At 40.2% G+C, this 25,245-nt stretch overlaps 1 protein-coding gene across 1 annotated transcript in view; it reads right to left on the reverse strand.

Annotated features, from left to right (window-relative positions):
* Positions 1-25,245, reverse strand: part of PCM1 (pericentriolar material 1) — a 1,063,655-nt gene that overhangs the window by 151,261 nt on the left and 887,149 nt on the right. Inside the window, exon 20 of the mRNA XM_053700258.1 lies at positions 13,050-13,189. Coding sequence (XP_053556233.1) covers positions 13,050-13,189 — 140 coding nt within the window. The remainder of the gene's footprint in view (positions 1-13,049; positions 13,190-25,245) is intronic.

Below are 25,245 nucleotides of genomic sequence, written 5' to 3' on the forward strand. Positions count from 1 at the left end.
AATCAATATATTTAGTACACATTCTCCTATGGGGCTCCACCATGGCTTTCAAACATAATGAACAAGTAGGTTCCTCTGTATCAGACATGTTTAAACAGACTAGCAATGAGACTAGCAAGCTTGGAAAACACTTAAAACAAGTTTACAAGCAATATAAAAAACGTTACTGCGCCTTTAAGAAACACAAATTTTGTCCAAATTTGAAATAACAGTGAAAAAAGGCAGTTACACTAACGAAATTTTTACAGTGTATGTAACAAGTTAGCAGAGCATTGCACCCACTTGCAAATGGATGATTAACCCCTTAATACCAAAAACGGAATAACAAATGACAAAAACGTTTTTTAAACAGTCACAACAACTGCCACAGCTCTACTGTGACTTTTTACCTCCCTCAATACGACTTTTGAAGCCTTTTGAGCCCTTCAGAGAAGTCCTGGAACATGCAGGAAGAAGCTGGATGTCTGTGTCTGTAATTTTTACTGCGCAAAAAAGCGCTAAAATAGGCCCCTCCCACTCATATTACAACAGTGGAAAGCCTCCAGGAACTGTTTCTAGGCAAAATTCAAGCCAGCCATGTGGAAAAAACTAGGCCCCAATAAGTTTTATCACCAAACATAAGTAAAAAACGATTAAACATGCCAGCAAACGTTTTAAAATACACTTTTATAAGAGTATGTATCTCTATTAATAAGCCTGATACCAGTCGCTATCACTGCATTTAAGGCTTTACTTACATTACTTCGGTATCAGCAGCATTTTCTAGCAAATTCCATCCCTAGAAAAATATTTTAACTGCACATACCTTATTGCAGGAAAAACTGCACGCTATTCCCCCTCTGAAGTTACCTCACTCCTCAGAATATGTGAGAACAGCAAAGGATCTTAGTTACTTCTGCTAAGATCATAGAAAACGCAGGCAGATTCTTCTTCCAAATACTGCCTGAGATAAACAGTACACTCCGGTACCATTTAAAAATAACAAACTTTTGATTGAAGAAATAAACTAAGTATAAAACACCACAGTCCTCTTACGACCTCCATCTTGGTTGAGAGTTGCAAGAGAATGACTGGATATGGCAGTGAGGGGAGGAGCTATATAGCAGCTCTGCTGTGGGTGATCCTCTTGCAACTTCCTGTTGGGAAGGAGAATATCCCATAAGTAATGGATGATCCGTGGACTGGATACACTTAACAAGAGAAAAGTAAATCAAACGAAATTTTTACAGTGTATGTAATAAGCTAACAGAGCATTGCACCCACTTGCAAATGGATGATTAACCCCTTAGTTCAAAAAACTGATCAAAAAAACGATAGATGTTTTTTAACAGTCACAACAAACTGCCACAGCTCTGCTGTGGCCCTACCTTCCCCAATAAACGACTTTGGAAAGCCTTTGAGCCCTTTAGAGATGTCCTATAGCATTCAGGGGACTTCTGAGGGAAGCTGGATGTCTCAGTCTGTAATTTTAACTGCACAAAAAAGCGCTAAAATAGGCCCCTCCCACTCATACTACAACAGTGGAAAGTCTCAGGAAACTGTTTCTAGGCAAAATTTAAGCCAGCCATGTGGAAAAAACTAGGCCCCAATAAAGTTTTATCACCAAAGCATATATAAAAACGATTAAACATGCCAGCAAACGTTTTATATTGCAATTTTATAAGGGTATTACCCCTGAGAGTAAGCATGATACCAGTCGCTATTAAATCACTGTATTCAGGCTTAACTTACAGTAATCCGGTATCTTAATCCGGCATTTTCTAGCATTTTCCATTTCTAGAAAAAATTGTAACTGCACATACCTCATAGCAGAGTAACCTGCGCGCCATTCTCCCGCTGAAGTTACCTCTCTCCTCAGACATATGTGAGAACAGCAATGGATCTTAGTTACAACCTGCTAAGATCATAGAAAACTCAGGCAGATTCTTCTTCTATTTACTGCCTGGGATAAAATAGTACAACTCCGGTACCATTTAAAATAAACTTTTGATTGAAGATAAAAAACTAACTATATTTCACCACTCTCTCTTACTACCTCCATGCGTGTTGAGAGTTGCAAGAGAATAACTGGATATGGCAGTTAGGGGAGGAGCTATATAACAATTCTGCTGTGGGTGTCCTCTTGCAACTTCCTGTTGGGAATGAGAATATCCCACAAGTAATGGATGATCCGTGGACTGGATACACCTTACAAGAGAAATATATATATATATATATATATATATATATAAAAAGTCTAAAGCGCTAAGGACTATATATCAACAACACATTTATCTATACAGTACATATAAATCAGCAATACCAAGCAATCAACTAATTGTGAAAACAGTACACATCAATTCAAATAACAAATCCCATCAATCTAGGACTAGGTATAAATAACATGCTCTGCACTATAACATGCAATGCATAGTCCCAAATCACATGATCTAATATAAACAATCCAAATGATGACTTCTATTATTTCTGGGTTGCACATAAACCAGGAGTAGACTTATGCTGCCCTGAAAAAGTGAAAAGTAAATGTCTGAAGACGCCTTTTAGGCTAAGGACATAACCATAAAACACAATACCATGTGCAGGAGTTCATCAGAGTAAAGCAGCTGGTGCTGTGTGCACAAACCAACTAATCACAGACCAACTAATTGATTATGAGATTCGTTGACAACTATTTTCATAATCTATTATATCGATTAGTTGTTGCAGCTCTCAACGGAAGTTTGATATGCATTTGTCAATCTCTACTCTGGGAGAGAGGGGAAATAGAATAATTTCAAAAAGGAAAATACAAAAATATCAAATAAATAAAAAAAAAATCTATACCAAATTAAAGATTTTAATCGACAAGTTTGAAAATTTAAAGGGACATTAAACACTTTGAGAGATGGTAACAAAGTGATAAATCATATATACAGTATATATATATATATATATATATATATATATATATATATATATACACACACACACACCGTATATATATATATATATATATATATATATATATATATATATATATATATAAAAAACCTCTGCAATAAACTTTTAATTATTTTGTCCCCTTTTACTGTAATTCCATTATGAAATAGGGAGATTTCATTAGAAATGGAAGAGCAGAACACTTAGATTCCACATAGCCATTGGCTTCACACTCTAGTGAGCTATATATAAATTACAACGTGGCAGCTCCCATTGTTTTATAGACACTAAAACATTGCACTTATTTTGTCAACAAACAGCTAATGAAACTTATACATCTAAATGTTATTCTGAGACTAATCTTTGATTTGAATGCATCCTATCTAGCATTTTCTTTGTGTTTAATATCCCTTACAGAAGAAACATGTAATGGTCACATGCCAGATATCCAACACAATATCTTCATAGTCACAATGGACTAAGACAAAAAATAATAAAATACTCTACTGCATACTTGCTATGAACATCCCCTGATTATAGATATAAGCCATTTCAATCATATGGTCCGACTGAATATGAACATGAAACTAAAAAAACATAATTTATGTAAGAACTTACCTGATAAATTCATTTCTTTCATATTAGCAAGAGTCCATGAGCTAGTGACGTATGGGATATACATTCCTACCAGGAGGGGCAAAGTTTCCCAAACCTTAAAATGCCTATAAATACACCCCTCACCACACCCACAATTCAGTTTAACGAATAGCCAAGAAGTGGGGTGATAAGAAAAAAGTGCGAAAGCATATAAAATAAGGAATTGGAATAATTGTGCTTTATACAAAAAAATCATAACCACCACAAAAAAGGGCGGGCCTCATGGACTCTTGCTAATATGAAAGAAATGAATTTATCAGGTAAGTTCTTACATAAATTATGTTTTCTTTCATGTAATTAGCAAGAGTCCATGAGCTAGTGACGTATGGGATAATGACTACCCAAGATGTGGATCTTTCCACGCAAGAGTCACTAGAGAGGGAGGGATAAAATAAAGACAGCCAATTCCTGCTGAAAATAATCCACACCCAAAATAAAGTTTAATGAAAAACATAAACAGAAGATTCAAACTGAAACCGCTGCCTGAAGTACTTTTCTACCAAAAACTGCTTCAGAAGAAGAAAATACATCAAAATGGTAGAATTTAGTAAAAGTATGCAAAGAGGACCAAGTTGCTGCTTTGCAAATCTGATCAACCGAAGCTTCATTCCTAAACGCCCAGGAAGTAGAAACTGACCTAGTAGAATGAGCTGTAATCCTTTGAGGCGGAGTTTTACCCGACTCGACATAGGCATGATGAATTAAAGATTTCAACCAAGATGCCAAAGAAATGGCAGAAGCTTTCTGGCCTTTTCTAGAACCGGAAAAGATAACAAATAGACTAGAAGTCTTTCGGAAAGACTTAGTAGCTTCAACATAATATTTCAAAGCTCTAACAACATCCAAAGAATGCAACGATTTCTCCTTAGAATTCTTAGGATTAGGACATAATGAAGGAACCACAATTTCTCTACTAATGTTGTTGGAATTCACAACTTTAGGTAAAAATTCAAAAGAAGTTCGCAACACCGCCTTATCCTGATGAAAAATCAGAAAAGGAGACTCACAATAAAGAGCAGATAATTCAGAGACTCTTCTGGCAGAAGAGATCGCCAAAAGGAACAAAACTTTCCAAGAAAGTAATTTAATGTCCAATGAATGCATAGGTTCAAACAGAGGAGCATGAAGAGCCCCCAGAACCAAATTCAAACTCCAAGGAGGAGAAATTGACTTAATGACAGGTTTTATACGAACCAAAGCTTGTACAAAACAATGAATATCAGGAAGATTAGCAATCTTTCTGTGAAAAAGAACAGAAAGAGCAGAGATTTGTCCTTTCAAAGAACTTGCGGATAAACCTTTATCTAAACCATCCTGAAGAAACTGTAAAATTCTCGGAATTCTAAAAGAATGCCAAGAAAAATGATGAGAAAGACACCAAGAAATATAAGTCTTCCAGACTCTATAATATATCTCTCTGGATACAGATTTACGAGCCTGTAACATAGTATTAATCACAGAGTCAGAGAAACCTCTTTGACCAAGAATCAAGCGTTCAATCTCCATACCTTTAAATTTAAGGATTTGAGATCCTGATGGAAAAAAGGACCTTGCGACAGAAGGTCTGGTCTTAGCGGAAGAGTCCACGGATGGCAAGAGGCCATCCGGACAAGATCTGCATACCAAAACCTGTGAGGCCATGCCGGAGCTATCAGCAGAACAAACGAGCATTCCTTCAGAATCTTGGAGATTACTCTTGGAAGAAGAACTAGAGGCGGAAAGATATAGGCAGGATGATACTTCCAAGGAAGTGATAATGCATCCACTGCTTCCGCCTGAGAATCCCGGGATCTGGACAGATACCTGGGAAGTTTCTTGTTTAGATGAGACGCCATCAGATCTATTTCTGGAAGCTCCCACATTTGAACAATCTGAAGAAATACCTCTGGGTGAAGAGACCATTCCCCCGGATGCAACGTTTGGCGACTGAGATAATCCGCTTCCCAATTGTCTATACCTGGGATATGAACCGCAGAGATTAGACAGGAGCTGGATTCCGCCCAAACCAGAATTCGAGATACTTCTTTCATAGCCAGAGGACTGTGAGTCCCTCCTTGATGATTGATGTATGCCACAGTTGTGACATTGTCTGTCTGAAAACAAATGAACGATTCTCTCTTCAGAAGAGGCCAAGACTGAAGAGCTCTGAAAATTGCACGGAGTTCCAAAATATTGATCGGTAATCTCACCTCCTGAGATTCCCAAACTCCTTGTGCCGTAATTACTTTCTTGGAAAGTTTTGTTCCTTTTGGCGATCTCTTCTGCCAGAAGAGTCTCTGAATTATCTGCTCTTTCTTGTGAGTCTCCTTTTCTGATTTTTCACCAGAAGCAAAGAAAAAATGAGACTTAAATAATGGAGACAAAAGCGACGCCCATATTTTTTAGCGCCAAATAAGACGCCCACATTATTTGGCGCCTAAATGCTTTTTGGCGCCAAAAATGACGCCACATCCGGAACACCGACATCTTTGGCGCAAAAGAACATCAAAAATGACGCAACTTCCGGCGACACGTATGACACCGGAAACAGAAAAGATTTTTTGCGCCAAAAAAGTCTGCGCCAAGAATGACGCAATAAAATGAAGCATTTTCAGCCCCCGCGAGCCTAACAGCCCACAGGGAAAAAAAAGTCAAATTTTTAAGGTAAGAAAAATAATTGATTCAAGTGCATTATCCCAAATATGAAACTGACTGTCTGAAAATAAGGAATGTTGAACATCCTGAGTCAAGGCAAATAAATGTTTGAATACATATATTTAGAACTTTATAAACAAAGTGCCCAACCATAGCTTAGAGTGTCACAGAAAATAAGACTTACTTACCCCAGGACACTCATCTACATGTTTGTAGAAAGCCAAACCAGTACTGAAACGAAAATCAGCAGAGGTAATGGTATATAAATAAGAGTATATCGTCGATCTGAAAAGGGAGGTAAGAGATGAATCTCTACGACCGATAACAGAGAACCTATGAAATAGACCCCGTAGGAGGAGATCACTGCATTCAAAATAGGCAATACTCTCCTCACATCCCTCTGACATTCACTGCACGCTGAGAGGAAAACCGGGCTCCAACCTGCTGCGGAGCGCATATCAACGTAGAATCTAGCACAAACTTACTTCACCACCTCCATAGGAGGCAAAGTTTGTAAAACTGAATTGTGGGTGTGGTGAGGGGTGTATTTATAGGCATTTTAAGGTTTGGGAAACTTTGCCCCTCCTGGTAGGAATGTATATCCCATACGTCACTAGCTCATGGACTCTTGCTAATTACATGAAAGAAACTAAATTTATGCTTACCTGATAAATTTCTTTCTTTCCAGACATGGAGAGTCCACAATGTCATTCCAATTACTAGTGGGATATTCAACTCACCCCAGCAAAGCTGTTAAGTGTAACTGCCTTACCCATAACTCCCAGTCATTCAGCCGAAGGAAATGGAAAAGGAAGAAACACAAGGGTGAAAAGGGTGCCTGAGGTTTATAGAAGAAAAACTGCCAATTCATGAAAAGAGGGTGGTGTCGTGGACTCTCCATGTCCGGAAAGAAAGAAATTTATCAGGTAAGCATACATTTTGTTTTCTTTCCTATGACATGGAGAGTCCACAACGTCATTCCAAATACTAGTGGGAACCAATACCCAAGCTAGAGAACACGGAATGAACAGGGAGGGAGAAAAAAGGCAGGAGAACCTAAACAGAAGGTACCACCGCTTGTAGAGCATTTCTCCCAAAAAAAGCCTCCGCCAAGGCAAAGGTATCAAATTTGTAGAATTTGGAAAAAGTATTAGACATGTGCGATTCGTTTCGGATTTATTCGGAAATTCGGTAAATTCGGATTGATTCGAATTTCCGAATTAAAATACTTCCGAATCTACCGAATGAATCCGAATTAGCTGCCGTATCTACCGAATAAATCCTAATTAGCTCGGTAAAATTCGGCATTCCCCCATAGGAAACAATAGGGAAGTTTCGGCTGAAAAAAAACACCTGCAAAAAAAGCAGCGTTCAGCTCTTAACGCAGCCCCATTGTTTCCTATGGGGAAACACTAAGTCTAAACCTAACACCCTAACATGAACCCCGAGTCTAAACACCCCTAATCTAACACTTATTAACCCCTAATCTGCCGCCCCCACTATCGCTGACACCTGCATTATCTTATTAACCCCTAATCTGCCGCTTCGGACACCGCCGCCACCTACATTATACCTATGTACCCCTAATCTGCTGCCCCTAACATCGCCGACACCTACATAATATTTATTAACCCCTAATATGCCCCCCCCCCAACGTTGCCGCAACCTAACTACAAGTATTAACCCCTAATCTGCCGACCGGACATCGCCGCCACTATAATAAATGTATTAACCCCTAAGCCGCCGCACTCCCGCCTCGCAAACACTATAATAAATTTTATAAACCCCTAATCTGCCCTTCCTAACATCGCTGCCACCTACCTACAATTATTAACCCCTAATCTCCCGCCCCCAACGTCGCCGCTACTATAATAAAGTTATTAACCCCTAAACCTAAGTCTAACCCTAACACCCCCTAACTTAAATATAATTTAAATAAAACAAAATAAATTTACTATAATTAAATAAATTAATCCTATTTTAACTAGGTACAATAGCTATTAAATAGTTAATAACTATTTAATAACTACCTAGCTAAAAATAAATACAAATTTACCTGTAAAATAAATCCTAACCTAAGTTACAATTACACCTAACACTACACTATCATTAAATTAATTAAATAAATTAATCCTATTTAAAACTAAATACTTACCTGTAAAATAAAACCTAATATAGCTACAATATAACTAATAGTTACATTGTAGCTATTTTATTATTTATATTTATTTTACAGGCAACTTTGTATTTATTTTAACTAGGTACAATAGCTATTAAATAGTTATTGACTAATTAATAGCTACCTAGTTAAAATAATTACAAAATTACCTGTAAAATAAACCCTAACCTAAGTTACAATTAAACCTAACACTACACTATCATTAAATAAACTACAAGTACCTACAATTAAATACAATTAAATAAACTAAACTAAAGTACAAAACCCCCCCACTAAATTACAAAAAATAAAAAAATATTACAATAATTTTAAACTAATTACACCTAATCTAAGCCCCCTAATAAAATAACAAAGCCCCCCAAAATAAAAAAATGCCCTACCCTATACTAAATTACAAAAGTTAACAGCTCTTTTACCTTACCAGCCCTTAAAAGGGCCTTTTGCAGGGCATGCCCCAAAGAAAACAGCTCTTTTGCCTGTGAAAAAACCCACAATACCACCCCCCAACATTACAACCCACCACCCACATACCCCTACTCTAACCCAAACCCCCCTTAAATAAACCAGCCAATAGAATGCGAGCTCAATCTGATTGGTTGATTGGATCAGCCAATCGGATTGAACTTCAATCTGATTGGCTGATTGAATCAGCCAATCAGATTTTTCCTACCTTAATTTCGATTGGCTGTTAGAATCCTATCAGCCAATCGGAATTCAAGGGACGTCATCTTGGATGACGTCACTTAAAGGTACCGTCATTTAGTCGTCGGATCAAGAAAGAAGAGGATGCTCCGCGTCGGATGTCTTCAGGATGCTGCCGCTCCTCTCCGGATGGATGAAGATAGAAGATGCCGCCTGGATCAAGACTTCTGATGGATGGAAGACCTCTTCTTGCCCCGCTTGGATGAAGACTTCTGCCGGTCTGGATATCCTCTTCTGCCCCATCGGATGAAGACTTCGGCCCGGCTGGGTGAACACGACTCAAGGTAGGGAGATCTTCAGGGGCTTAAGGTTAGGTTTATTTAAGGGGGGTTTGGGTTAGAGTAGGGGTATGTGGGTGGTGGGTTGTAATGTTGGGGGTGGTATTGTTTTTTTTTTTACAGGCAAAAGAGCTGTTTTCTTTGGCTTTGTTATTTTATTAGGGGGCTTAGATTAGGTGCAATTAGTTTAAAATTCTTGTGTAATATTTTTAAATTTTTTGAAATTTAGTGTTTTTTTTTGTAGTTTAGTTTATTTAATTGTATTTAATTGTAGGTACTTGTAGTTAATTTATTTAATGATAGTGTAGTGTTAGGTTTAATTGAAACTTAGGTTAGGATTTATTTTACAGGTAATTTTGTAATTATTTTAACTAGGTAGCTATTAAATAGTTATTAACTATTTCATAGCTATTGTACCTAGTTAAAATAAATACAAAGTTGCCTGTAAAATAAATATAAATCCTAAAATAGCTACAATGTAACTATTAGTTATATTGTAGCTATATTAGGGTTTAATTTACAGGTAAGTATTTAGTTTAAATAGGATTAATTTATTTAATTATAGTAAATTTATTTCGTTTTATTTAAATTATATTTAAGTTAGGGGGGTGTTAGGGTTAGACTTAGGTTTAGGGGTTAATAACTTTATTATAGTAGCGGCGACGTTGGGGGCAGGAGATTAGGGGTTAATAATTGTAGGTAGGTGGCGGCGATGTTAGGGAGGGCAGATTAGGGGTTAATACTTGTAGTTAGGTTGCAGCGGCGTGGGGGGGGGGGGCAGATTAGGGGTTAATGAAATTTATTATAGTGTTTGCGAGGCAGGAGTGCGGCGGTTTAGGAGTTAACACATTTATTATAGTGGCGGCGATGTCCGGTCGGCAGATTAGGGGTTAATACTTGTAGTTAGGTTGCGGCGACATGGGGGGGGGGCAGATTAGGGGTTAATAACTATAATGTAGGTGTCAACGATGTTAGGGACTGCAGATTAGGGGTTCATAGCTATAATGTAGGCGGCGGCGGTGTCCGGTCGGCAGATTAGGGGTTAAATAATTTTATTATAGGGTTTGCGATGTGGGGGGGGGGGCTCGGTTTAGTGGTTCATAGGTAGTTTATGGGTGTTAGTGTACTTTGTAGCACTGTAGTTAAGAGCTTTATATTCCGGTGTTAGCCCATAAAGCTCTTAACTACTGACTTTATTCGGTAGGCCGTGTATTAGACTAGTATAATGTACAGTATATTAGGTTTTAGTTTATATCACTCTGCTATGGGTTACACCTTATACAGTACATAATACTAGTCTAATACACAGCATATCCCACCTAACACATACCGAATTTCCGAATTTCTGAACGGAATGAAACAGAATCGAATTCAGCCGAATTTATTTGAATCCGAATAAATCCGAAACGAATTCATTCAAATTTTGCCGAAATCGAATCGATCCGAAATTCGAAAAATCCGAATCAATCCGAACCGAACCGAATTTTTTCGCCATGCACATGTCTAAAAAGTATGCCTTGCAAATCTGTTCCACAGAAGCTTCATTTTTGAAAGCCCAGGAAGAGGAGACAGCCCTAGTGGAATGAGCCGTAACTCTCTCAGGAGGCTGCTGTCCAGCAGTCTCATACGCCAAATAAATCAAGCTTCTCAACCAGAGAGACAGAGTAGTAGAAGTGGCCTTCTTTAGTAGCCTGTAAATAAAATTTAAGAGCCCGCACAACATCCAAGTTATGCAAGAGACATTCCTTTTGAGAAGGAACAACGATTTCATGATTAATGTTTCGATCCGAAACCACCTTAGGGAGAAAATCCAATTTGGTACGAAGGACCGCCTTATCAGCATGAAAAATAAGGTAGGGGGAAATCACACTGTAAAGCTGAAAGCTCAGATACTCTGCGAGCGGAAGAAATGGCAACAAGAAACAAAACTTTAACAGTTTTATATCACCAACATGCATTGGCTCAAACGGAGCCTGCTGCAAAACTTTGAGAACTAAATTAAGGCTCCACGGGTGAGCAACAAGTTTAAACACAGGTCTGATCCTAACCAGGGCCTGTACAAAAGCTTGAACAACTGGTAGATCTGCCAGACGTTTGTGTAAAAAAATAGATAACGCAGAAATCTGCACCATATTTACGCCATATCTTATGGTAAATCTTAGAGTAACTGGTTTTTGAGCCTGAATCATAGTTTCTATGACCGCTTAGAAAACCCACGTTTTGACAGAACTAAGCGTTCGATCTCCAAGCCGTTAGCTTCAGAAAATCTAGCTTTGGATGGAGGAAATTACCCTGAAGTAGAAGGTCTTTCCTCAGAGGTAACCTCCAAGGAGGTAGAGATGACATCCCCACCAGATCTGCGAACCAGATCCTGCGAGGCAAAGCAGGAGCTATTAGAATCACTGATGTTTGATATGAGCGATGACTCGTGGAAGGAGGGCAAACGGAGGAAACAGATAAGCCAGAGAAAACCTCTAAAGAACCGCTATAGCATCTATCAGAATGGCCCGAGGATCTCTTGACCTTGAACCGTACCTTGGAACTTTGGCGTCTTGTCGGGACGCCATCAGATCCAACTCTGTAACCACCCACTTGAGGGTTATTTGAGAGAACACTTCCGGATGGAGAGACAGATTAAAGGTCTGTCTGCTCAGAAAATTTGCTTCCCAGTTGTCCACCCTTGGCTAAGGAACTCCGAGTCCCTCTCTGGTGGTTAATGTAAGCCAATGAGGTGATGTTGTCAGATTGGAATCTTATAAACCGGACACCAACTTCCCACAACCTCCATTGACAGAGGCAAAGAGAATGCTGGGGATTATGGGTAAGGCAGTTACACTTAACAGCTTTGCTGGGGTGCTCTTTGCCTCCTCCTGCTGGCCAGGAGTTGAATATCCCACTAGTAATTGGAATGAATTAGTGGACGCTCCATGTCATATTAAAGAAAAGACACTTTTGGAGTACTTTCTGTCCACAAGTCACCAGTCAAAGAACAACTGCAAGTGATGAAAAATATGGATCCTTTAGGACAAATGACTCATGTAAAACAGAGGAAAAACAATCATTTCCAAAGCAAATTCCATCCCATCATAACGGCATAAACAGTACTGGAGATAAATTCTATTGTTTAGAAAACCCTGAATAAAAATGTATGTATTATACTACTTTTGGTTTGACATAAGTAGACAGCTGTTGGACAAATCTTCTAGTTAAAACTCTGAAAAGCCTTAGTTGCAAGTGCTGCGACAGGCTGCTTCTTCTTCTGGTGAAGCCATTATAAGGATATTCTTTAGAGAATGGTTTCATAAGCCATCTTTAGAGCATGTCATTTTATGACTATCGACTATGCTCTACTGTGTTTAACGGTCACAAAAGGATTAAACACACAGAAGAAGTGCCCCTTGAAACCCATGATGCACTGCTGGAGTTCAGCGGAACCGTTGCTGATTCAATCAGCAGTGCTAGTTGCACTTCTGAGTCGTGCGACTAGAGCTGCTAATTAGATCAGTGACAGGTTCCGCTTGTGACCAGCAGTGCACCACGGGTCCATAGAGGCACTTCTACTTTGTGTGTTTAACCCCTTTGCAGGATAAAACACACAGCAGAGCATGGTCAATAGTCATAAAATAACATGCTCAGACAACAGATTTAAAGTGATATTAGTAATAAAACTGAGTTCTTACCTTCAAGAAAGGGATAACTTCTTTCATAATTGCCTTTATTTGCCGATCAAGCTGTTGAGTGTCAATGCGAGGGCAGGGCACACCAGGACCATCACCTCCAGAAAGCGGTGCTTGTCTACTTTCACTATCATTTTGACTTTCTAGAGGAACAAACATTTACATAGGTAAACAAAAAACTTTCTAGGTTATTTGCAAAAGGAACAATATAAAAAAAAAAGTTTTTTTTTTTCCTGAAATGTAAAAATACTTTTTGACAAAGTATAAAATGCTATTTACCTATTCTTTATTAAAAAGGGTGCATTTTATGTTGACATTTCACATATCAAAAAACAAAATTTATACTTACCTGATAAATTTCTTTCTTTCCGGATATAGTGAGTCCACAACGTCATTAATTACTAGTGGGAATATCTCTCCTGTCCAGCAGGAGGCAGCAAAGAGCAAAACAGTAAAGCTGTTAAATATCAATCCCCTTCGCATAATTCCCAGTCATTCGACCGAAGGGAAATGAAAAAATAAAATTTATGCTTACCTGATAAATGTATTTCTTTCTTGACACGATGAGTCCACGGATCATCTAATTACTACTGGGAATATCACCCCTGCCCAGCAGGAGGAGGCAAAGAGCACCACAGCAAAGCTGTTAAATATCACCTCCCTTGCCTCTAACCGCAGTCATTCGACCGAAGCATAGTAGAGAAAGGAAGCAACAAGGCGCAGAGGTGTCTGAAGTTTACAATCTGTCCAAAAGAACAGGGCAGGCCGTGGACTCATCGTGTCAAGAAATAAATAAATTTATCAGTTAAGCATAAATTTTGTTTTCTTTCTAATGACACAATGAGTCCATGGATCATCTAATTACTATCGGGAATCAATACCCAAGCTAGAGTACACAGATGATAAGGGAGGGACAAGAAAGGGAACCTAAACGGAAGGCAGCACTGCTTGAAGAACCTGTCTCCCAAAAGAGGCCTCAGCTGAGGCAAAAGTGTCAAATTTACAGAATTTTGAAAAAGTGTGAAGAGAGGACCAAGTTGCAGCCTTGCAAATCTGCTCCACAGAAGCTTAATTTTTGAATGCCCAGGAAGAGGAAACAGCCCTTGTAGAATGAGCCGTAACTCTCTCAGGAGGCTGCTGTCCAGCAGTTTCATAGGCCAAGCGAATGATACTCTTCAGCCACAAAGAAAGAGAAGTAGCCGTAGCTTTCTGCCCTTCACGTTTTCCAGAGAAAACCACAATCTGAGCAGAAGACTGACGAAAATCTTTAGTCGCCTGTAAATAGAATTTCAATGCCCGCACCACGTCCAGATTGTGCAGTAGACGTTCCTTCTGAGAAGGGGGGTTAGGACACAAGGAAGGAACAACAATCTCCTGATTAATGTTCCGTTCTGAAACTACTTTAGGGAGAAACCCTAACTTAGTACGTAAAACCACCATATTCGAATAAAAAATAAGGTAAGGAATATCACACTGTAATGCCGAGAGTTCTGACACTCTACGAGCAGATGAAATAGCAACAAGAAATTTTTTTTCCAAGATAACAACTTAATATCTAGGGAATGCGTAGGCTCAAACGGAGCCCCTTGAAGAACCTTAAGGACTAAATTAAGACTCCAGGGAGGAGTAACTGGCTTGAACACGGGCCTGATCCTGACCAAGGCCTGACAAAACGATTGGACGTCTGGTACGTCCGCCAGACATTTATGTAACAAAATAGACAAGGCAGATATTTGACCCTTTAGGGAACTTAAAACCTTCTCCAAACCTTCTTGGAGAAAGGACAGAATTCAAGGAATCCTAACTCTACTCCAAGAGTGGCCCTTGGATTCACACCAACATAGATATTTTACGCCATATCTTGTGGCAAATCTTTCTAGTCACAGGTTTACGAGCCTGAATCATGGTCTCAATGACCGAGTCCGAAAATCCACACCTGGATAAGATTAAGCGTTCAATCTCCAAGCAGTCAGCTTCAGAGAAACTAGATTTGGATGAAGTAGAAGGTCCTTCCTCAACGGAAGTCTCCAAGGTAGAAGAGATGACATGTCCACCAGGTCTGCGTACCAAATCCTGCGAGGCCACGCCAGTGCAATGAGGATCACAGACGCCCTCTCCTGCTTCATTCGGGCAATGACCCGAGGTAGAATAGCGAACGAAGGAAATAGGTATGCAAGACTGAAATTCCAAGGTACCGCCAGAGCGTCTATCGGTACAGCCTGAGGGTCCCTTGACCTCAAACCGTACCTCAGAAGCTTGGCATTCTGCCGAGATGCCATGAGATCCAATTCCCGGCTGACCCCATTTGAGAATCAGGCTGGAAAACACTTACGGATGGAGTACCCACTCCCCCAGGTGAAAGGTCTGCCTGCTCAGGAAGTCCGCCTCCCAGTTGTCCACTCCTGGGATGTGGATCGCCGACAAACAGCAATTGTGGGTCTCCGCCCAATGAATTATCTTGGCTACCTCTGTCATGGCCAAGGAACTCTGCGTTCCTCCATGATGGTTGATGTAAGCCACTGAAGTTATGTTTCCCGACTGGAACCTGATGAACCGGGCCAAGGCTAACTGGGGCAAGGCAAGAAGAGCATTGAAGATTGCTCTCAGCTCCAAAATGTTTACGGGTAGAACAGACTCCGACCGAGTCCAAGTTCCCTGAGCCTTTAGAGAGCCCCAGACTGCTCCCCATCCCAGAAGGCTGGCGTCTGTTGCACAATCACCCAAGAGGGTCTTCGAAAACAGGATCCCTGGGAGAGATGATCCTGAGACAACCACCAAATAAGAGAATCCCTTGTCTCCTGCTCCAGCTGTATTCGCGGAGACATATCTGCATAATCCCTGTTCCACTGACTGAGAATGTTTAACTGCAGAGGTCTGAGGTGGAAACAGGCGAACGGGATGATGTCCATTGCCGCTACCATCAGACCGATTACCTCCATGCACTGAGCCACTGATGGCCGAGGAGAGGACTGAAGCGCTAGGCAAGAATCGAAAATCTGACTTCTGTCAGAAAAATCTTCATTGATAAGGAATCTATTATGGTTCCCAAGAAAATTACATTGCCATATAAAGACAGATCTTAAGCCAGTGTTTTTTTACACAAGCGTTCACACCAACAGGGATCCCAGAACCTTTGAGAAAATTCTGGGAGCTGTGGCAAGGCCGAATTGAAGAGCCAAAAACTGATAGTGTTTGTCCAGAAATGTAAACCTTAGAAACTTGTGATGGTCCCTGTGGATGGGAACATGCAGGTACGCGTCCTTTAAATCCACCGTTGTCATAAATTGACCCTATTGGATCAAAGGAAGAATGGAACGAATAGTTTCCCATCCTGAAGGACGGTACTCTGACGAATTTGTTTAGACTCTTGAGATCTAAAATTGGTCTGAAGGTTCCCTCCTTTTTGGGAACCACAGATTGGAATAGAACCCCAGACCCCGTTCCTGCATCGGAACAGGAACTATCACTCCCAGGTCGGATAGGTCCCGAACACAGTGTGAGAATGCCTCTCTCTTTGCGTGGTCTACAGATAATCTTGAAAGCAGAAACCTGCCTCTGGGAGGAAAGTTCTTGAACTCTAGTTTTTATCGCTGGGACACAATGTCCACCTCCCAGGGATCCTGAACATCTCAAACCCAAGCCTGAGTGTAGAAGGAAAGTCTGCCCCCCACAAGATCCGGTCCCGGATCCGGGGCAGGCCCGTCATGCTGTTTTTGATTCAATAGCAGGCTTCTTGGATTGTTTTCCCTTGTTCCATGACTGATTTGGTCTCCAGGAAGATTTGAACTGCTCCTGCTTGGAAGAGGGAGTGGAAGGATTTCCACTGAAATTTCGAAAGGAACGAAAATTACGTCCCTTTTGTTATTAAAATTACTGCTATTCAAACTTAGTCAGTAATTGAAAAGAAGCTTACCATATATGTCAACGCGTTTCGGCCCTAAGAACTGGGCCTTTATTACTGACTAAGTTTGAATAGCAGTTTTGCACTATGTTATATTTGTTTTATTACAGGTATATCTTTGAATGAATTGATCCCTGAGACATAGGATCCATTTCTGTATTTTTTCATCGTTTACACACAGCAATAACTTTTTAGGAGCATCTCTTCACATCTTGTATTCACATAAGGGTCACTTTATAAGTGTGTTATTCACTTTAACACATCCTAAATATTCATTTGGATTATTTTTTCACATTTTTTCCTTTTTCTTTTTTCATTTTTGTGTACACACATTTTTGATTATTCACGCCCACTTCATCACATCATCTTTTCAGGATTTTTTGGATATTCACAATAATTTTTGAAATTTGATTTGAAAACCACTAAGTTTTTCTTTTTTACACACTTCATCAATTCACCGTTTATCGAGGGATATATAAGGATAACTGTTTTAAAATAGAATCTTCATATTGGACATTCACTCTCTGGAAAGAATTTAAAGTTTGGGACCTACATATTTATGGACACCTACTCAGTAAATTGATGTTTTTATATATTTATATTTTTTATCCAACCATCAACAGCTGTTTTATTGTAATTTATTTTGTGATTAAGATTGTATATTGTTGTGGTTTTTAACCACAATTGTATTGTTTTTTATATAGATATATGCATATTTTATTGTTAATTTTAAGTGGATCCACTTTTGTATCTTGTTTGTATATTTTAGCTATAAGTAGCTTATAAAATATTTTATATACCCCTATAGAATTTCAATATATTTTTTATTTAAATAATCTTGTCACTACTAGTGTCTTAGCCTTTTAGGAGGCGCTCTGTGTATTTATTTTTAGCAAAATTATAATTTATGTAAGAACTTACCTGATAAATTAATTTCTTTCATATTAGCAAGAGTCCGTGACGTATGGGATATACATTCCTACCAGGAGGGGCAAAGTTTCCCAAACCTCAAAATGCCTATAAATACACCCCTCACCACACCCACAATTCAGTTTAACGAATAGCCAAGAAGTGGTGTGATAAGAAAGGAGCGAATGCATCAAACATAAGGAATTGGAATAATTGTGCTTTATACAAAAAAATCATAACCACCACAAAAAGGGTGGGCCTCATGGACTCTTGCTAATATGAAAGAAATTAATTTATCAGGTAAGTTCTTACATAAATTATGTTTTCTTTCATGTAATTAGCAAGAGTCCATGAGCTAGTGACGTATGGGATAGCAGATACCCAAGATGTCGAACTTCCACGCAAGAGTCACTAGAGAGGGAGGGATAAAATAAAGACAGCCAATTCCGCTGAAAAAAATAATCCACAACCCAAATCAAAAGTTTTAATCTCAATAATGAAAAAAAACCTGAAATTATAAGCAGAAGAATCAAACTGAAACAGCTGCCTGAAGTACTTTTCTACCAAAAACTGCTTCAGAAGAAGAGAAAACATCAAAATGGTAGAATTTAGTAAAAGTATGCAAAGAAGACCAAGTTGCTGCTTTGCAAATCTGATCAACAGAAGCTTCATTCCTAAAAGCCCAGGAAGTAGAAACTGACCTAGTAGAATGAGCCGTGATCCTTTGAGGCGGGGACTTACCCGACTCCACATAAGCATGATGAATCAAAGACTAACCAAGACGCCAAAGAAATGGCAGAAGCTTTCTGACCTTTCCTGGAACCAGAAAAGATAACAAATAGACTAGAAGTCTTTCTAAAATCTTTAGTAGCTTCAACATAATATTTCAAAGCTCTTACTACATCCAAAGAATGTAAAGATCTCTCCAGAGAATTCTTAGGATTAGGACACAATGAAGGAACAACAATTTCTCTACTAATGTTGTTAGAATTCACAACCTTAGGTAAAAATTGAAATGAAGTCCGCAACACCGCCTGATGAAAAATCAGAAAAGGAGACTCACAAGAAAGAGCAGATAATTCAGAAACTCTTCTAGCAGAAGAGATGGCCAAAAGGAACAAAACTTTCCAAGAAAGTAATTTAATATCCAGAGAATGCATAGGTTCAAACGGAGGAGCCTGTAAAGCCCTCAGAACCAAATTAAGACTTCAAGGAGGAGAGATTGACTTAATGACAGGTTTGATACGAACCAAAGTCTGTACAAAACAATGAATATCAGGAAGATTAGCAATCTTTCTGTGAAAAAGAACAGAAAGAGCAGAGATTTGTCCTCTCAAAGAACTTGCAGACAAACCTTTATCTAAACCATCCTGAAGAAACTGTAAAATTCTAGGAATTCTAAAAGAATGCCAGGAGAATTTATGAGAAGAACACCAAGAAATGAAAGTCTTCCAGACTTGATAATAAATCTTCCAAGACACAGATTTACGAGCCTGTAACATAGTATTAATTACTGAGTCAGAGAAACCTCTATGACTAAGAATCAAGCGTTCAATTTCCATACCTTCAAATTTAATGATTTGAGATCCTGATGGAAAAATGGGCCTTGAGATAGAAGGTCTGGTCTTAACGGAAGTGTCCAAGGTTGGCAACTGGCCATCCGAATGAGATCCGCATACCAAAACCTGTGAGGCCATGCTGGAGCCACCAGCAGTACAAACGAACGTTCCATTAGAATTTTGGAAATCACTTTTGGAAGAAGAACTAGAGGCGGAAAGATATAGGCAGGATGATAATTCCAAGGAGGCGACAACGCGTCCACTGCTTCCGCCCGAGGATCCCTGGATCTGGACAGATACCTGGGAAGTTTCTTGTTTAGATGAGAGGCCATCAGATCTATTTCTGGAAGTCCCCAGATTTGAACAATCTGAAGAAATACCTCTGGGTGAAGAGACCATTCGCCCGGATGTAACTTCTGGCAAATGAGATAATCCGCTTCCCAATTGTCTACACCTGGGATGTGAACCGCAGAAATTAGACAAGAGCTGGATTCCGCCCATACAAGTATCCGAGAAACTTCTTTCATAGCTTGAGGACTGTGAGTCCCACCTTGATGATTGACATACGCCACGGTTGTGACATTGTCTGTCTGAAAACAAATAAACGATTCTCTCTTCAGAAGAGGCCAGAACTGAAGAGCTCTGAAAATCGCACAGAGTTCCAAAATGTTGATTGGTAATCTCGCCTCCTGAGATTCCCAAACCCCCTGTGCTGTCAGAGATCCCCATACAGCTCCCCAACCTGAAAGACTCGCATCTGTTGAGATTACAGTCCAGGTTGGACGAACAAAAGAGGCCCCTTGAATTAGACAATGGTGATTCAACCACCAAGTTAGAGAAGATCGAACATTGGGATTTAAGGATATTATTTGTGATATCTTTGTATAATCCCTGCACCACTGGTTCAGCATACAAAGCTGAAGAGATCTCATGTGAAAACGAGCAAAGGGGATCGCGTCCGATGCAGCAGTCATGAGACCTAGAATTTCCATGCACAAAGCTACCGAAGGGAACGATTGAGACTGAAGGTTTCGACAAGCTGAAACCAACTTCAGACGTCTCTTTTCTGTTAAAGACAAAGTCATGGACACTGAATCTATTAGAATGCCCAAAAAGGTTACCTTTGTCTGAGGAATCAATGAACTCTGGTAAATTGATCCTCCAACCATGTCTTTGAAGAAACGACACAAGTTGATTCGTATGAGATTCTGCAGAATGTAAAGACTGAGCAAGTACCAAGATATCGTCGAAATAAGGAAATACCGCAATACCCTGTTCTCTGATTACAGAGAGAAGGGCACCGAGAACCTTTGAAAAGATCCTTGGAGCTGTTGCTAGGCCAAACGGAAGGGCAACAAACTGGTAATGCTTGTCTAGAAAAGAGAATCTCAGAAACTGATAGTGATCTGGATGAATTGGAATATGAAGATATGCATCCTGTAAGTATATTGTAGACATATAATGCCCTTGCTGAACAAAAGGCAGAATAGTCCTTATAGTCACCATTTTGAATGTTGGTATCCTTACATAACGATTCAATATTTTTAGATCCAGAACTGGTCTGAAGGAATTCTCCTTCTTTGGTACAATGAATAGATTTGAGTAAAACCCCAGACCCCGTTCCAGAACTGGAACTGGCACAATTACCCCAGCCAACTCTAGATCTGAAACACATTTCAGAAATGCCTGAGCCTTCACTGGGTTTATTGGAATGCGAGAGAGAAAAAATCTTCTCACAGGTGGCCTTACCTTGAAACCTATTCTGTACCCTTGTGAAACAATGTTCTGAATCCAAAGACTGTGAATCGAATTGATCCAAATATCTTTGAAAAATCGTAACCTGCCCCCTACCAGCTGTGCTGGAAAGAGGGCCGCACCTTCATGTGGACTTGGGGGCTGGTTTTGACTTTCTAAAAGGCTTGGATTTATTCCAGACTGGAGAAGGTTTCCAAACGGAAACTGTTCCTTTAGGGGAAGGGTCAGGCTTCTGTTCCTTATTGTGACGAAAGGAACGAAAACGATTAGCAGCCCTGTATTTACCTTTAGATTTTTTGTCCTGAGGCAAAAAGGTTCCTTTCCCCCCAGTAACAGTTGAAATAATAGAATCCAACTGTGAACCAAATAATTTATTACCTTGGAAAGAAAGAGAAAGCAAAGTTGACTTAGAAGTCATATCTGCATTCCAAGATTTAAGCCATAAAGCTCTTATAGCTAAAATAGCTAAAGACATATACCTGACATCAATTCTAATGATATCAAAAATGGCATCACAAATAAAGTTATTAGCATGTTGAAGAAGTTTAACAATGCTATAAGCATTATGGTCTGACACTTGTTGCGCCAAAGCCTCCAACCAGAAAGTGGAAGCTGCAGCAACATCAGCCAAAGAAATAGCAGGTCTAAGAAGATTACCTGAACATAAATAAGCTCTCCTTAGAAAGGATTCAAGTTTCCTATCTAAAGGATCTTTAAAGGAAGTACTATCCGCCGTAGGAATAGTAGTACGTTTAGCAGGAGTAGAGATAGCCCCATCAACTTTAGGGATTTTGTCCCAAAACTCTAATCTGTCAGATGGCACAGGGTACAGTTTCTTAAACCTTGGAGAAGGAGTAAATGAAGTACCCAGACTATTCCATTCCCTAGAAAACATAATTTATGCTTACCTGATAAAATTATTTCTCTTGTAGTGTATCCAGTCCACGGATCATCCATTACTTGTGGGATATTCTCCTTCCCAACAGGAAGTTGCAAGAGGATCACCCACAGCAGAGCTGCTATATAGCTCCTCCCCTCACTGCCATATCCAGTCATTCGACCGAAACAAGCCGAGAAAGGAGAAACCATAGGGTGCAGTGGCGACTGTAGTTTAATTAAAATTTAGACCTGCCTGAAAAGGACAGGGCGGGCCGTGGACTGGATACACTACAAGAGAAATAAATTTATCAGTTAAGCATAAATTATGTTTTCTCTTGTTAAGTGTATCCAGTCCACGGATCATCCATTACTTGTGGGATACCAATACCAAAGCTAAAGTACACGGATGATGGGAGGGACAAGGCAGGAACTTAAACGGAAGGAACCACTGCCTGTAGAACCTTTCTCCCAAAAACAGCCTCCGAAGAAGCAAAAGTATCAAATTTGTAAAATTTGGAAAAGGTATGAAGCGAAGACCAAGTCGCAGCCTTGCAAAATCTGTTCAACAGAGGCCTCATTTTTAAAGGCCCAGGTGGAAGCCACAGCTCTAGTGGAATGAGCTGTAATCCTTTCAGGAGGCTGCTGTCCAGCAGTCTCATAGGCTAAACGGATTATACTCCGAAGCCAAAAAGAAAGAGGTTGCCGAGGCCTTTTGAGCTCTCCTCTGTCCAGAGTAAACAACAAACAGGTTAGATGTTTGACGAAAATCTTTAGTAGCCTGTAAGTACGTCTAGATTATGCAAAAGACGTTCCTTCTTTGAAGAAGGATTAGGACATAATGATGGAACAACAATCTCTTGATTGATATTCTTGTTAGAAACCACCTTAGGTAAAAACCCAGGTTTTGTACGCAGAACTACTTTATCTCAATGGAAGATCAGATAAGGAGAATCACAATGTAAGGCAGACAACTCAGAGACTCTTCGAGCCGAGGAAATAGCCATCAGAAAAATAACTTTCCATGATAGAAGTTTGATATCAATAGAATGAAGGGGTTCAAACGGAACCCCTTGAAGAACTTTAAGAACCAAGTTTAAGCTCCATGGAGGAGCAACAGGTTTAAACACAGGCTTAATTCTAACTAAAGCCTGACAAAATGCCTGAACGTCTGGAACTTCTGCCAGACGCTTGTGTAAAAGAATAGACAGAGCAGAAATCTGTCCCTTTAAAGAACTAGCTGATAATCCTTTGTCCAAACCCTCTTGGAGGAAGGACAATATCCTAGGAATCCTAACCCTACTCCATGAGTAATTCTTGGATTCACACCAATGAAGATATTTACGCCATATCTTGTGGTAAATTTTCCTGGTGACAGGCTTTCGTGCCTGTATTAAGGTATCAATTACTGACTCGGAGAAGCCACGCTTTGATAGGATCAAGCGTTCAATCTCCATGCAGTCAGTCTCAGAGAAAGTAGATTCGGATGATTGAAAGGACCTTGTATTAGAAGGTCTTGTCTCAGAGGCAGAGTCCATGGTGGAAAGGATGACATGTCCACTAGGTCTGCATACCAGGTCCTGCGTGGCCATGCAGGCGCTATCAATATCATCAATGCTCTCTCCTGTTTGATTCTGGCAATCAGACGAGGGAGCAGAGGAAACGGTGGAAACACATAAGCCAGGTTGAAGAACCAAAGCGCTGCTAGAGCATCTATCAGAGCCGCTTCTGGGTCCCTGGACCTTGATCCGTAACAAGGAAGCTTGGCGTTCTGGCGAGACGCCATGAGATCCAATTCTGGTTTGCCCCAACGGAGAACCAATTGAGCAAACACCTCCGGATGGAGTTCCCATTCCCCCGGATGAAAAGTCTGACGACTTAGAAAATCCGCCTCCCAGTTCTCTACACCTGGGATATGGATCGCTGACAGGTGGCAAGAATGAGTCTCTGCCCAGCGATTTATCTTGGAGACTTCTGACATCGCTAGGGAACTCCTGGTTCCCCCTTGATGGTTGATGTAAGCCACAGTCGTGATGTTGTCCGACTGAAATCTGATGAACCTCAGTGTTGCTAACTGAGGCCAAGCTAGAAGAGCATTGAATATTGCTCTTAACTCCAGAATATTTATTGGGAGGAGTTTCTCCTCCTGAGTCCATGAACCCTGAGCCTTCAGGGAGTTCCAGACTGCACCCCAACCTAGAAGGCTGGCATCTGTTGTTACAATTGTCCAATCTGGTCTGCGAAAGGTCATACCCTTGGACAGATGGACCCGAGATAACCACCAGAGAAGAGAGTCTCTGGTTTCCTGATCCAGATTTAGTAGAGGGCACAAATCTGTGTAATCCCCATTCCACTGAATGAGCATGCATAATTGCAGTGGTCTGAGATGCAGGCGCGCAAATGGCACTATGTCCATCGCCGCTACCATTAAGCCGATTACTTCCATGCACTGAGCCACCGTGGGGTGCGGAATGGAGTGAAGAACACGGCAAGCATTTAGGAGTTTTGATAACCTGGACTCCGTCAGGTAAATTTTCATTTCTATAGAATCTATTAGAGTCCCTAGGAAGGAAACCCTTGTGAGAGGAGATAGAGAACTCTTTTCTTCGTTCACTTTCCACCCATGCGACCTCAGGAATGCCAGAACTATCTCTGTATGAGATTTGGCCATTTGAAAGCTTGACGCCTGTATCAGGATGTCGTCTAGGTAAGGAGCCACCGCTATGCCTCGCGGTCTTAGGACTGCCAGAAGTGAGCCCAGAACCTTTGTAAAAATTCTCGGGGCTGTAGCCAACCCGAATGGAAGAGCTACAAATTGGTAATGCCTGTCTAGAAAGGCAAACCTCAGGAACCGATGGTGATTCTTGTGAATCGGAATGTGAAGGTAGGCATCCTTTAAGTCCACTGTGGTCATGTACTGACCCTCTTGGATCATGGGTAAAATGGTTCGAATAGTTTCCATCTTGAATGACGGAACTCTGAGGAATTTGTTTAGGATCTTTAGATCCAAAATTGGTCTGGTCTGAAGGTTCCCTCTTTTTTGGGAACCACAAACAGATTTGAATAAAACCCCTGTCCTTGTTCCGTCCGCGGAACTGGATGGATCACTCCCATTACAAGGAGGTCTTGTACGCAGCTTAGGAATGCCTCTTTCTTTATCTGGTTTGCAGATAATCTTGAAAGGTGAAATCTCCCTTGT

The sequence above is a fragment of the Bombina bombina genome, chromosome 2, assembly GCF_027579735.1.
Source record: "Bombina bombina isolate aBomBom1 chromosome 2, aBomBom1.pri, whole genome shotgun sequence".
Taxonomy (NCBI): Eukaryota; Metazoa; Chordata; class Amphibia; order Anura; family Bombinatoridae; genus Bombina; species Bombina bombina.